Source organism: Pithys albifrons, chromosome 6, assembly GCF_047495875.1.
Source record: "Pithys albifrons albifrons isolate INPA30051 chromosome 6, PitAlb_v1, whole genome shotgun sequence".
NCBI classification, from domain to species: domain Eukaryota; kingdom Metazoa; phylum Chordata; class Aves; order Passeriformes; family Thamnophilidae; genus Pithys; species Pithys albifrons.
In genome coordinates this window covers 56,599,343-56,614,731 of record NC_092463.1, presented here as the reverse complement: position 1 = coordinate 56,614,731, position 15,389 = coordinate 56,599,343, and the positions used below count along the sequence as shown (strand labels likewise).

At 39.9% G+C, this 15,389-nt stretch overlaps 1 protein-coding gene across 7 annotated transcripts in view; it reads left to right on the top strand.

Moving 5' to 3' along the window:
• The window catches only part of PPFIBP2 (PPFIA binding protein 2), a 102,180-nt gene that overhangs the window by 51,346 nt on the left and 35,445 nt on the right, over positions 1-15,389 (top strand). For all 7 annotated transcript variants that reach the window (XM_071559025.1, XM_071559020.1, XM_071559023.1 and 4 more), the window contains 2 exons: positions 4,185-4,274; positions 8,560-8,673. In XM_071559025.1, the coding sequence (XP_071415126.1) occupies positions 4,185-4,274; positions 8,560-8,673 (204 nt within the window). The remainder of the gene's footprint in view (positions 1-4,184; positions 4,275-8,559; positions 8,674-15,389) is intronic.

The window sequence follows — 15,389 nt, the reverse complement described above, 5'->3', positions numbered from 1 at the left end:
ATGCTTCAATGGTGCAAGTGGTGGAGATGCTGGTTGCTGGTTGGACTTGATGATCCCAAAACTCTTTTCCAACCTTAAGGATTCTATGATTCCTATAGGCAAAGTATTTAGGATATACAGTTGATTTATTATCTGCAGTGGTACGACCATCAATGTATTTTCAACTACCTTGCCTTAGCATATCCTTCCATCTTTATCATGTGTTACCATAAAATTCTTTACATGTTTTATGCAATTTCTTTCATTCTTTCATTATAAGCAACATAATTAACAAGTTTGGCTTAGAATTCGTCAGGTCCAGGTAACAATTCTTGGTCTTTAATGCTATATCTGCTGAATTAACAGCTCTGTAGAAAGTCTTGTTGATTCAGTCTTTTAGACTTGTGCAACCACATGACCAGAATTTATTATTTCTGAACTCTTACACCAGCTGGAATCATCTGTAGCCTTACATCTTACAGGTCCTGTGCTCACTTGCTGCTGATACGTGTCACATGCTCACATGCTACACTTGCTCAGTTCCTCTCAGTACTGACTTTCACAACTGCAGAATGCACTCCAACAATCCACAGATGGCCTTGGTTCATGTTACATTGTTTTATCTTGTCTTTATACATGCCACAAAGAATTACCAAGTCTGAAACAACTGCTGTGTGTCAATCAGACGTTTTTATTTAGCAGGTCATTTTTCTGTCTACTGTACTTTCCTGTACTTGGCTGAGCCCTGTCTTGCTGACCGATGGGCAGGGTTGATATTTTGCTGCAGTTTTGTTCCCCCTTTTCTGTTCACGTGGAGGAATCACTGGGCTTTACATTGGTATTGAATGTCGGGCTGCCAGCAGAGGATATTTCACAGTCACTCAGTGCAGCAGACTATACCTTTGGTAATTCTGAGTGTGGTTGATTTGGACTTTGTGTTGAACTAATTCTTCATCGTGGATTGTAAAAAAATGTCAAACTCCATTTTCCATTACAACAGATTTTTTCTGTAACAATGCATTGGCAGTAATTTAACCCACTGTGCCTGTGAGGCGGAGGGGGAATGCTTACACAAGTGGTTACAGGTATATTTCTTCAATCTAGCCTAGAAAATAGCACTTGGCAGCAGGAGAAAGGGTGCAAAATCTCCTTGACTGGGTTTTGTCGCTAGGAGACTTTTTTCCTGCCTAGCAGTGTGCTGTTCTTCCCTGAATACTTGGATGTTCTAGTGCAGGGAAGCCTCCCCTGCCATTGGGTGCGAGCCAGAGACACACTGGGGAAGGCTGGTGGGCTCTCCAATGAGAAAACTCTTTTATTGGTAGGTAATGAAGTCTTAACCTCGATGGAAGCATGGCTGCTAAGGCTGATAGCTTTGGATCCTTAAGTGCAGTCTAAGACTTTGCTTTCTGTGTGGAGCAAAAGTGCAGGTGGAATGTCTGGCAGGATGATTGAGGATGCAGAGCTGAGGTCAAAGGATTGTCTAGGCAGACATACAAAAATGCATATTGTTTACTTATAAAGAATCCTTTTTTTCATTACAATACCACAAAAATTAATAAGGAGTGAACTTTAAGGCCATACAGACGGACTGAGTGACCAGCTCAATCCAGAGGGCCTAAGTTAAACATGATTTATGAAAACTGGGAGGGGGGTTTGAGGAGTGGGGTTCTTTCTTAATAACAGGACAGAAGGCTTGAAAAAATTACATTGAGCCATGAGGACACAAATTTTGAAAATTTAGAACAAGTTAGGAGAAGAAGAGCGAGTGAGATCACCATTCCTTTAATGCATGGGCCATCTCCCTACAGGTGCCACAGAAAACTTTATCTGAGTCTTCTGTCTGTGTGTGTTGTGCAGTCACATCTGCATATTTAGAGCCATTTCTGGGAGGTGTTGAGTCTTAGCTGTACTTACTGTAAACTGGTCAAAAGCTGGTGACAAAGGTATATTCTGAATTGAGTTAATATATCCTTCTGACAATGAATAATATGTGAGGTTCTGCACATTCTGGTTTTAATGTTCCTGTTGATCCTCTAAACAGGGGCAAAGGACAAAACTTAGTGAATTTATAGGTGATTCTAGTTAAAGGCCTTGCAGCCACACTAAAGGACATGATTAAAGCATAAGAGCCTGATGCTTTGGAAAAGTGTATAAATAATCAGATGCAATTCAGTGCAGTCTAGCTCAAAGTTGCACACTGAAGCAGAAACAGTGAGTAAACACAAAATGAAGAACAGGATGGTAGCTAAATAAAAGCATTAACAAAGGATCTGGAAGTTATTGGTCCTAGGCTGAAAATATATTAGTTTTACTATATGGTTAATATGAAAAAAATGTGGCCCAAGGGTGTGTGAAAAGGTTTTTCCACTGAAGCCAATAAAAGTGTTCAGCTGGAGTTCTGTGTCTCCTCTTAGGCACTTAAATTTCAAAAGAAGTCAGGGAACAATTGGTGAGAAGGTACCAAAGGAAAAGCAACAAAACAGTTCTTGAAAAATTAACCTGTGGGGAAAAGACAGAAAAACTTGGGTTTGTTTTACCAAAGAGGGGGCTGCTACTTAGAGATCTACAGTCTTCCAATAACTAAAGAAAAATCTGAAGCAAAGGGAAGAACCTTTCTTTTATCCATGATGGTATGATAAGAACCAGCAGATTGAAGTTGAAGAGATGATGGTTTATGTTAGACATTAAGAAAAATCTTCTAGTGGGTAATTAAGAAGAAGATGGAAAGTCTGTGTAGTCCATTTCTGGAGGTCTTTAAGAGTAGGGAGAAAAAGAATATTGGTCCTAGGATAGAAGTTTGAACCAGATGATCTCCTCAGACATCTCTCAGTACTGTTTGTTGGTGGCTTTGTAATTGTCTCAATTTTTTTTTTAAATAATCAGAGACAAGGGTGCTCAGTTTCCCTCAGCTTGTAAAGATGCCATACATATATCTAGTTCAGCACATATTAGATCAGTTGGTTAAAACTTGGTTGTAATAATGCCAAGGTCATGGGTTCAATCCCCTGTGTGGGCCATTGACTTAAGAGTTGGACTTAATGATCCTTGTGGGTCCCTTCCAACTCAGAATAGTCTGGGATTCTGATGATGGCTTGAAAAGTGTCTTTTGATTGAATAAAAGTTTGATTGCTTGATTAGTATTATTATCAACATGTTTATTTTCATCATCTGTGTTACGTTTGGGCCTGTAGACCTCCGTGTGGACCAAGGAGCTGTGTATGTACCCAGCTAATATTTTTAAAAATCCTGTTCACAAATGTTCAGTTGAAAAAGAAAGGGCAGTTGGGGAAGAGGATTATAATTATATTGGTGCCATTATGCCAGTACCTATAAATGAACTGCAGCTGAGAGCAGTTGAAGGAACTCATTGAAGTTAATTCTTCTGGTGGCTCTCAGGCCAGGCCCATGTTACATTCCCTGGCAGAAATGCAGTGCCTGCGATGGAGCTGCCAAATGAACCTCTGGGGGCTCAGGATGCCTCTGATGCCCTGAGCAAACAGCTCCATTCCCACATTACACAATGTTTCAGGCTGGAGGATGAAGCCATGAGACTCTTCTGGACCTTTGAAAATAAATCTGCAGGGCTTTTTTTCATTGGGGTGTTTCTCTCTAAAGTGTTAAAGTTCGTAGGGAATGGGACCTAATAGTTAGGCCATGTTGTGGAAGGTTTTGCTCCCTAGAGCCATTTAGCAATCCATAAGGGATTATGTGGCTAGAGTAATTCCCAGTAAGAATTTGATGATTTAAATAATTTTTGAATTGCTAACAAAATAATTTTACTTTTCTTTCAGTAATTTCTGGGAATAGTATAATACCTATGGCAATATTTACTATTTAAACCCTAAGATTCCTTGACTTTGGCAAAGGACTGTTGAGACCAGATATTTCAAAGTAAATGGTTTTTGTTTTGATAAGAAGGTATTTGTCATTGGCATTGTGATTTGATAGAAAATACCAATCTATTGCTATACCATTCTTGATTGCTGCAATTGATAGAGTATTCAAAATCCAGCTAAAGAAAGGTACATTCAAATGTTCAAAGGTACATTTAATGCATATTAAATGAACAGTTTTGGTCTATAGACACTTTTCTTTCATATTTTTTGTACTATAAAACCTATGTAATAGATATAATTTTTATTAAATATTGCTTGAAACTTTAATATTAACTGTAAGAATTCTCATAGCACTGTTTTCCCCCCCAGTCACAGGTGAATCATCATTCAGCTAATAATGAGACTTACCAAGAAAGGCTGGCACGATTAGAAGGTGATAAAGAGTCTCTGATACTGCAGGTATGTCCTGAAGAGAGAAATCGTCTACAGAGTTGATATCGGGTGAATAAAACCTGAAGTGACAGAGTATTTTTGTTAGATAAATGTTAGTGGGTCACCAAATGTAACTGACATTTAAGCAGGAATTAATTTGTAATTTGTATAGTCCCTCTGATAGATTTCCTGGTGGTCAGGGGGGAGTAGCAGCAGCAAGAGGAGGGAGACTGACAAAGAGATTAAAAATAATGCTGTGCAGTCCCAGGGCACTGCTGTGATGGTGGTTCTCATTCTAGGTCTGCTCAGTTATACCAGTTTTCTGGGTTCTGTGTGTCACCATTTTTAGTGAACTGGAAGACTTATAAGGTAGAGGGAACAGCTATTTTTCTGCTTGTGTGCTGTACCAACATGGTTTACATCATAAAAAAACTTAAAGGCGAGGTAAAGGGGGGGGAAAAATGACATTTTTAAAATGCATGCCTAAGCTCTTCCAGGTTTCCTGTTTCTCAGTTTACCAGCCCTTTTTCAAACAGATCCTCTCTCTCATGTAAGTTTTGCTTCTGGAGAAAACACATGTTGCACAACTTAAAAAAACCTCCTTCGTTATTTTTTCTGGGTATTTTTGCTATTACTATACTGTACATTCCATGCTTTTTAAAACTGAAGCTGGAGATTCTTTAAATGTTCTTTGCATATCCTTTCTCTTCACGCTTACAAAAGCATGTTATAAGCATGTATATTTATATCAAGCAAAACGTAAGTATGTTGGGTAGCTGTTCTCTCCACTTTCAGTTACTAGTTTCTGTAAGCATGTCTTGTCCTGTATGTTCTGTTCACACTTGTGTTCATTTACTGAGCAGAACTGCTGTTGTTAAATAAACAATAAATGTTTTGTGAGACACAGGCTTTGGATTAGTTGGATTTTTTTTCCATTACTATTAAACTGAAATGGCTATTGCCAAATTTAGGGAGAAAACAAACCTGAATGAAAACCAAACTTCTCATTGGAATTTAAGTGTTTAAGTGTGTGCTACAAATTCCCTTTTTTCTGACAGGGAGTCAGGTGAGGGGCGAGAACATCACACCTGATAGTTATTAGAATACCTTTCACTAATCAAGTGATTAATAACATCTTGACTCTGTTAACAGCAAACAGCTTTTCACACTGTGCATTCACGTGTGCATAGCTCACTCACACACATGAGCAGCAATTAGGAGGCCAAACCCAGCTGTTTGCTCCAAAGCAGAGGGTGGTACTGCTGCACCTGTGGCTTTTCTTGTGAGGGCCTCCTTTGTTTCTCATATGTCTGGTTAGTCCTGTGATCTCTGTGTAGAGCAGCCACTGTCATCTCAGATGTGGTCCATGCTACACACCCCTGTGTTGATGATCGTGTGTGCTGGGGGGCTTGTACAGATTTGGCAGAAACCTGGTGCTCAATGTGCATCAGCCTGTGTGGATTTAACAGGACCACAAGTCTCCAGTCCTTTAAAATTCCTGAAGATTGTTCCAGACTACTGTTGAGTATGTGCTTTTCCTGTCTTTGTCCTGCAGATTTTTGGTAACTGTCTCTTCCTCCACACAAACAGGTACCCAAGGATGCAGCCAGCCAAATCCACAAAGGTGCTTTTATGGCATGGTTTGGAGACCTGCCTAGAGTTTTTCTTAAAAGGAATATAGTAAAATCAAGATGTAGAAATTGTCCTCCTCTTGCCTTTTGCTCCCATCACCCTCCCTTTAAATCAAAAGTCTTAGTCAATATTTATGAATTTTTCCTTTCCCACTGCACAGCATTGCAGCAGGATTACAAAAGCCCCAGGTTTGGTAGGCAAACATCATCAACAACAAAGAAAGTGCCAAGATGGAGCTCAGTTTAGAACCTGGTTTACACCAGTTGTGCATCTTCTGTTTAGGCAGTTGAATGTGAGGAGCAGAGGCAGGTCCCATGTGAGGTTGCACTGGCCTGATGGAATCAGCTGGTACAAACGTGACTCCTGGGAGTGACCATTGGGAAAGAGAGAGAGCACCTGTCTTCTGTGGCTCCTACTGAATTGTGCTCATGGCTTTGACCCATAGCTGTAATCTGCAGGAAATCTGAGGCTGGGAGCACTGAGGACTTGCATCAGACTTTCTGTGTGAGAAGCAGCACAAGGCACTTTGTAGTGGGCACAGGCAGTGCCCGCTGTTCTGTCCACCAAGGTGAGTCAGGCACTCCACCTGGAGACCTACTCACACTGCTCAGTCTGCAGTGGAGGCTGGAAGTGCTGCTGCATCTGGGACACCTTGTTATAGCTCAGCACCTGCATATAGCAGCTAATGCCCTCCTCTAGGCATTTGGTTTGGGGTGTGGAGGATTTTTTTTTTTAAGTTTTGGTAGGGTTTTTTCCCCCACAGAGAAGTTTTTAACCTTTGTACTGCTTGATTTTTAGTTAATTTTTCAATAGTCCTCCCTTTTATAAATGCTTACAGAAAATGTTACCTACATGCTGAGTGTTGTAGGTGTTGCACTCCTAAGGCAAGATGGACTTGCCAGCGTAGCATAAGCTGGGATTATGTTCTGTGTGCAGCCTGCTGATTCCCTGAAGAGTCTGGCAGATGTGCTCCTGAGCAGAGGGAAAAATATGAGCTCCAAGTGGCTGATGTGCCTTCCAGCCTAACTGCTGGAACATCCAACACATGCTTTTAGAGCTACTCAGGTTTTACTAAATTCCTCTGCAGGTCACATTTAACATACAGGGTTTTGCTTCCAGGTTGCAGTGCTAGTTGGAACCTGACACTCTAAACAGAGCTGGTTTTCTTTCTCAGGAACCTGCATCAGACTGAAGGAGAGGATTGAGTTTATTTCTTCTTCATTTCTGACCTCACAGGGGGGTTTTGTGAGCTATCCCTCATTTAATGAGAGCAAACCAGAAAAGCAGACAAGCATCAGACTTCCTTGCAGGGAGTTCTCCTCCTGCCCCAGCTTGGATGTGTCTGCCCTGCCATCTGCCTCCACCCACTCCTTCCTATCATCCCTCATCCTGAGTTTATCTGCTCTCTATGCTACAGCCAATTACTTTAAAGGGAAAAAATAGTCCTTTTTTTTTTCTTCCCTTCTTATTTATTTCTTTTTTTCTGTATTCGTTTCCCAGGCATGCTTGTCCTTATGTTTGCAGGTAAAACAAATACAGATCGCTCACTGTGTCCCTCTGCAGCTTCCCTGAAATGAACTCAGTTTTCACTGGGTTTTAGGAATGCTGCATAGTGTGTACATCTTAAAAGTTTGGCTTAGACATGCTGAACGTTTTTTCTTTCTTTTTTAATAAAGGTGTTGCACGGTTGGATGTGAGAGCACGGATAAGTTTTTGTTAATTCATTTCCTCCAAAATAGAGTTTAAACACCTAAGGCTCCTTTTTTGTTTGTTTGACACAGCATTTTTCTATTATAATCAAGGCTTTTATATAACTAAATGGTGAAAATGAACCTACAGAGAGTATGTTCTGCTTAACATAGGAATTAGCACTGGGTTTTTTTCCATGTCTTTCCAATATTATCCTGGGCGTAGTTTTTTTCTGCTTTACAAGCTGTGAATTCGGCTGCTGGACTTCTCTTATTACACATTGGTTTGTACCACTAATTCCCACAGTTCTTTACCAGTGTAGCTTATTGTTCCTTTTCCTGGGATTCATTGTCTGTATCTCACTTCTGTTGCTTTCATGTTTTGACTTGCGAAAGCCTGGGAATTTTTCTTGGAATAGAGCTTTGCCACTGCTAAAACATGCCTTTTACTCATTGCATTCTTTCTAACTTCAGAACACTTTGTTGATAGGTAAGATGGTTTTCTCTTCTCTTCTAGTGAGAGGTAAAGTAATTTGTTGGGTCTGGAACGAACAGTTTTCCTATTTATCTGTTTTAGGGAGTGAAGTGCCAAGAGAACCTGAAATGACAACGTGTGCTCCATAACAACATAAAATATTTTCAGTATCCTGTGTTACTATTTGCTGCTTTCTGATTTTTCAGACTTTTGCATGAATCGACCCAGGCTACCTATAGGTAGCATTGCATCTCTTCTAGAAATGCTCTGTCTTTTTTATATCAAAACAAAATAATTGGGTGGGAGGGGGGATGAGAGGGCGGGGCTGAAGCAAAGTAGAGGTAAGACTGAAAAACCTTGATAGAGCAGGTTGCTGCAGTGCACAAGGATATTAAAGCACTGAGGAGTTCAAAAGAGAACTTGTTGTTAAAATGTGCCTTTGGATGTTATATGTATAAGGTAATTGAAACTTATTTACAGTCAGTTCAGTAGCATTGTACTTCTTCTCAAATTACAGGTGAGTGTTCTTACAGACCAGGTGGAAGCTCAAGGAGAGAAAATCCGGGACTTAGAAATCTGTCTCGAGGGACATCAGCTAAAACTGAATGCTACAGAAGAAATGCTTCAACAGGTAAAAAGCTGGGTTGCAAAGCTTCTTGCACAATCTCCTCCAGCAGAGGGGTGAACATACATGGTCAGCTTGTCTGCATGTGTGAGTGCCTTTGGCAACAAGATAAAACAGGGATTTTAAAAATGCTGCTATTATTGTTCTCTCGCTGCTTTGCGCCTTTTTTTTTTCTTCTTCCAGTGAATGTTTCTTTGTTTTCCTGTTGCAGAAAAGTTTTACTGGCTGGTTGCATAATGCTGTACGTGGCAGCCTTTGAAATGAAACTCTTGTGTCTTATTTGTACTGTGCTCATTTGGACATGGCTGAGTAACTGGTTAGACAGGTTGAATGTATCTTAATATATGTCGGAGTTACAGAATTAAGAAGTTTTATTTAAAGTCTTCTGTTTTCCTATGGCTTTGAAGTTGAACAAGTAGCAAGTTGAAATTAATTACTCTATCAAATTCTGTTCTATTAACCATTTTTGCTTAACTTAGGAGCTTTCTCATTTTTATATAAGAAAATTAGTGTATAATTACTGTTTCTCTTTATTTCATTTAGCAGTTTCAGGCTACATGATTTAATTCTTGCTCTTTGATGTTCTATGTTGAGGGAGCAGAACAAATGATAAGTTAAATACATTTAATTTCATATGTTACTGCTGAGCTTGCAGGTCTGTTGATGCAAAAGAACTTTCCTGCTGTTACAGATGCAGATCAGCTGTTAATACAGTTCATAGATACAAAAAGTAGATTTCAGACTGTAAATAACCCTCAAAATCTGTGCCAGAAATTTGCAGGATACTGTTCTTGATGAACTTAGCTCTTCTTCACACACAAATTTCTGTGTTAAAATTTACTATTTTAATCAATGTGAAATATACAACTCTTTCTATGAACTGATCGTAGCTTGAGATTATTATAAGGATCCCTGTACATGTGTGTGTAAACAGCCTCAGTTCCTATCAGATAAACTTATATTCTAAACCTTTTAAATTATAATTCTCAAGGATTCTCCAAAAAAACTCCTCCATCTCGCACAACTTTTGTAGCCTCAAAATTCTTCTGACTGGAAAAGTTTTATTCTGAGGGGACATGTTTTAAAATTCAGAGTGTCAGTGCATTTAGTTTTCCAGTGGGATCTGAAGTGAAATTCAAAGAACAGTGACTGTTTAAGTTATGAAAATCTCTTTTCAGACTTCAGGAAGACATTCACATGTTGAAGCTTCCTGTTTCAATCTAAAACTAGACAGTTGTTCTGTGGCTTCTGCTAAAACTGTTTATTGTTTCTCAGACTTCATTTTTTTCCCTGATAGTCTTCTGAGGAAACTATGAATTTAAAGCCTTATTTAACATAAAACTGAGGCATCTGGAGGTAGAACACGATGGTGCAAGTACTTTGTGATTTCAGTGCAAACATTTGCATCTGCTCCTCTGGCGTTGGGCACGTGCACAAGCTGCTTACAAAGCTGATCCTCAAGTGATAAGCTACAAAAGCCTGTACTAAAGCTGAAAAAGTCAGAGAATCTCCAGATGCCTTTAACACAAAGCTTAAATGTAAATTTTGAGCTACCTCTAAACGGCTGTAATTGTTTCTCATACAGATTACATCTCCCAGTAGAGAGTGGGTTATGGGAAACCCAAGTTAGATCTCTCAGCATCTCAATAGTCAGAGAAGTTGTACATTTATAATGGCTCAGCAGAGGGTCCTTTTCATTATAATTTATTTTGAAGGTTCTTTTCTCAGCTCATCTTGCTGTAAAGATCACACTGGACATGGAGTGAGTTGAGATTTAGAGAGCAGAGAATGATCTGAGCATTTGGGGATTGTGACATTCATGTCAGATCTGGGGCCAGCAGACCTTCCTCCAGACCATTCGTCAGGAGTGGAGTGAGTTTGTGGCCTCAGGGGCTTCAATGGGTGGATTTGGGGGAGAGTTGTGTTCAGATCTTCTCAGCCAGCAGTTACTGCAGTTCTGCTTTTCTAAATTACTTCTTGTGTAAATTCAGTTTTATTTTGTGGTTCTGCTGCTTTATATACAATATATTGAGTTCCACCGATTTTTCCCTTTGTGAACTGAAGTCAACTGCTTCTTCAAAGTGGAAAATGGAATGATAATTGGCCACCTTGAAGAATCTTTTATGTATATTAGCAGAACTAAGCTAACTGCAGTACAGATAAGCATATTATTTACTTAATATACCTGACTCCAGGATAAGCCCTATCTTTTTAATTTTGGGAACTGTAGGTAAAGTGACTCTTAATTAATTCTATGCCCAAAATGCTACAATAAAAACAAAAATCATAAACTTTAGGATAATTAAATGGTGGTATCTGGTAGTTCCACAACAGAAAGAGTATGTAATGCTACCCTGAAAAAGATTTTTTGCTGAATCTATGCTAGCAGAGACTTGTTCTCTTTGCCAGGGTGGGGTTACTGGCTAAAATCCTTCTGGCTTATGATTTATGCACAGTTGTTTTGAACCCTGCTACAAAGAGATCATGGAACCACCTCTGAAACAGCAGCTAAAATAAAATTTATACAAATAAAATAAAATGGCTGTTCAGCATTTTGGGTGGGCATCTTGGATGTGGAATAGTAACAACAGACACTGCTGCTTCTTTCCAGAAAAGCACAATTCCTCATTGCTCTGAGAGGGGGTGCAGCATCCCTTAGTCAAATAGGAACTTTAAAGAAATGACTTGGGCCAGTCTAAAGGTTACTGCAACACACAGAAGGCCTCATTCTCCTTTCATCCTTCTCCCTCTTCCTGACCACGAGCTTCTGCAGCTGCTCTGGTGCTGTCATGCTCACCAAACATTTTCCTCAAGGACAGGGAGGAAAATAGCCTGGGGTTTAAGAGGAAGGGGATGTTTTTCTGCTGGGTGAGTTGAAACAGCTCACAGGAAAGGCCAAGGTGTGGCATAAGGGCAGGGGAGAGATGTGTGTTTGACCTACCTGTTTATGGAACCACAGCCAAAGAAAACACAGCTCAGCAGTGTTTGAGAAACAGGAGAATCCTGTGTAAGAGAAGCAGAGGTGCCCTGGTGTGCACAGACACAAATAATGGATGCATGTGGTGCTTATGGTGTCAAACTCAACATTTCACTTTGGTAAGGATACTTTTTCCACTACAGACTGTAATCAAGCATTTCACCCTGAAGATGTTTACATTTTCTTTCTTCAAAAACAAATCAGGCCTTTTGAAAACTCAAGACAATGCCAAAACTTCAAATCACACCTTAAGTGTGATTCTGGTTTGAGCCAAGAAACAAGGTCATCCTTCATAGCAAATGGCAAGAGAAAGTTTTCTGGAGCGTGGCTGGGAGCAAGAGACAAGTTTGATCTCACTGAATTGCCCTCCAGTGGTGCCTCTGCCTTGCCACTGAATGTGTAAATGATATGGAAATCTGGCCTGTGTGAATAGTTACCTAGCACATTGTAATGAATATGTCTAGAAATAAAATAAAAACACTTCCTAGAATTATTCTATGAAAACAATTTGTGCTGTGACAGAGTCCATTTTCAGTATATCAACTGCTGTAAAATGTAAAGTTACAGCCAACTCCAGAGGGCAATGATGTGTGTCTTGTTCCAAGTTACTTTGTGGCATTACTAAGTACTTTCTTCCAGGTAATTTTAAGAAATAAATATTTTTTTAAAGAGAAGAGAAAATCTTGAACATTTCTGCGTTAGCCTTGGGGGAATCTCCTATCAACTTGCTGTAGAAGTGGAAAGCAAAAGGAAATTTTGCTCTATCAAGTTGCTTAAACTGTCCCATAACAGAAGGTACCAGCCAGACCTGATGTAAACACATCAGTGCTATGGAATCTGTGCTGTCAGGCTTGACACCTGTCTTAAGTCAGTTTGAAAAGTGAATTTTCTGCACATGCAGAGTTCTTTTATGTGCATTTTTTGATAATTATCATAAGACTAGTTAGTTACCTCTTTGCTATTCCAGAGCTGCATTTGATTTCTTTAACAGGTACTAATTCTCATTGAAGCTCTCTGGCATAAGGTATAGCAGTCTGCTTTGCCAGTGAAAATACTGGTCTGTGTGGCAGTGTCACTCCTGTACCTGATCTGTACCAAATCCTACATGTGGTTTGACTGTGTCTTTCTGCCTCCCAGATTATTTCTGGCACATAATTGCGAGATTCCATCCAGGGGACTCGTGTTTTGTTCCGTAATCTCAATTGTGTCTTCAGTTGAGTAAATGATCTTGCAAAGTACAAAGCTCTTGGGTTTAGGAATCTTTCTGGCTTAAAAAATACACATAGAAACTGAAATGTTTGGGTGCAAGCAGGAGGGAAATCTCTGTTCTCCTGTCAGTTTAGGTGCCACTTCTGCCTGAGGGCATGGCCAGAGGCAGGTGTGGCAGGCAGTGCCCTGTGTGAGGCACAGTGGAGGACCTTTTAAAAACAGGGGATTAAAGGAAGGCAGGGAGGAGCTGCATGAGACCTGAATCCAGGGCTGTTTAGTGCGTACCTGTTCTGTTTTTGCAGTTGTCTTATACTCAGGGAAGCCAGAATCCTGTCTTGGTTGCAGGGTATAAATCTGGCGTGTATCTGTTTGCTTCTCAGGGACATTGCTGGCTGGCAAAGACCATTCCTTCAACTTTCAGTTGCCTGAGTTATCTGATCTTAGATGAATTTCAGCACTTGTTTATAGCATGCAGTAACTCCTTGCCAGCAGCTGGCTTAGAGTTTCAGAGTTTGGAGTGTGCTCTGTGTTGCTCTAGGGTGAGCCGTAAGGTTTTCAGAGTGTGCTCTCAAGTTGTCCAGCGTACCCGTACAGGTGAGCATTGCTTGGTTGTTCTGCAGTTCATGCAGGCAGGAATCTGCTTGTCAGGTGCATTGGAAGGCTGTTGGAATTGGCAGTGCAATGGGAAGCTCTGTCCTTTCCCTTGCTTAACCATGTAATGGGCAAACGCCGAATGGAAGGTCTGTAATTCCCTGACTGCCACTGACTTGCACCATTTCATGGTGATCCCACACGGACATCGCTCTCAGCTGTGTTTGCAGCTAAGCAAAGATCTTATTTCTACCACAGCTGACACACAGCACTTGAGAAGTGCAGTCCTCATTAGTGGTGCCTCTGGCTGGCTCTTGCTTACCAGGTAGGTAGTTTGGTCTGTCTCTCTCTCAACTCTTTTAGTCAGAGTGAAAAGTAAGGAATGTTCAGAATGTTGTATTTTGTATGGTGCACAAGTGCAAAATGAAATCTTTGGGGGTTTTTTCCCCCCAAGACTCAACTAAAATCTTGCTTGTGGTTTCTCAATCAGTGTATGGCATGATTGTTTCTTCTGTTTTGTGGAGAACTAAATATCCTGGAATTTTCTGTGCTTGCAGCTGACAGCCTAGAAAAGTGTAGGGTCCTCTTTTCAAGCTGTTTTCTGTCATACTAAATTTTATAAGCTGCTTTATAAGAATTATGTATTTCCAAGACAATAAAACGTGAACCTGAGATACACAGCATATGCTTCAGTTTCCTTGGGAATATTGGAAAAGTTGGTTAAATATTTTAGAAGTATCCAGTGTGAATTTTAAAAATACATTTGTGTTTGGAAGTAGTTTGCTGTTCCTTATCTGTCTGATACGTGCATATTGTATCTTCTGCATGACTCATTTTTGTAATTATTCTACTCAAAAGTAATTTTTCCTTAATTTTTAAAGTTAAAAGTTAAGTTTCAAAGAAAGAACTTTAAGAAATGAAATGATACTTATAGTACATTTTAAAATTAAAAATAAGTACCTTGTTTCCAAAGAAGATTCCCTGTGGTATGTTCTATTTCTGTTCTGTATTTCAGCATTTAAGATCCTCCTAAAGCTGCCACAGCCCAAATTACCATTTTGCCTGTCTTACATTATCGGTTTTTTGCTTTAAAACCAATAACATAAATTTGTGTTTTCCTTTCTTGCAATTGCATATTTATTCTGGCTGGATTCAAGTTGCATCATACCACTGAAATACACTATAATTTCTCTGTAACAAAATGGGTCACATTCTTAATGAGCTGTTCACTGTGAGCATCTGCTTGAAGATGAAAATAATTGCTTCCAGATGTTGCCATTTCAAGAGGGGACATTTACTTTAAACGGCACTTGCTTTCAAAGCAGAAGTTTGGATTCTGGAGATGCAAGAGAAGTTGGCAGCTGTTTTAAATCAGTGGAGCTCCACTGAAAACAAACTAGGGCTACTTAGCTGGTTTGTCTATTTTAAGTCACGAGCTTTATGCCAGTTTAGCTGAGACTCTGATTCTCCAGCTTCAGAGCAAACTGTAACATTTTATTTGAGTTGATTAAAAAAAACGTAAAATCAGCTGCCTTCATGCTTGCTTACACCAGGTAGTGCCATCATGTTCACACGGAGCTACTGAACTTAGGATGAGAGTCTGTGTATTGCTCTCCATTGCAGAACTAAGTGCAATTTAGGAGTCTATAGAAAAAATAAGGAGTAATGCCAGATGGTGCATTCAAAGGACAGATCTTTTGTTAAAAATCTCTAGAGGGATGCTGTGTCTCCTTCCCTTATTAAGAAATCTTCCTCTCATATCATGAGACACCATGTCAGTGTCCAAAACAAATTCTAAATGGTTAGTTCAGCACGGAATAGTCTTTGTCCACAGGGCCAGAGTTAACTCATCCTGCTACCCATTCTGGTGTTCAGTGGCCTGGTGTTCATATCAAGGTTCACATTTATAGCTCTGTCTTAACCTGCAGCAGTCTGCTGTGTCAAC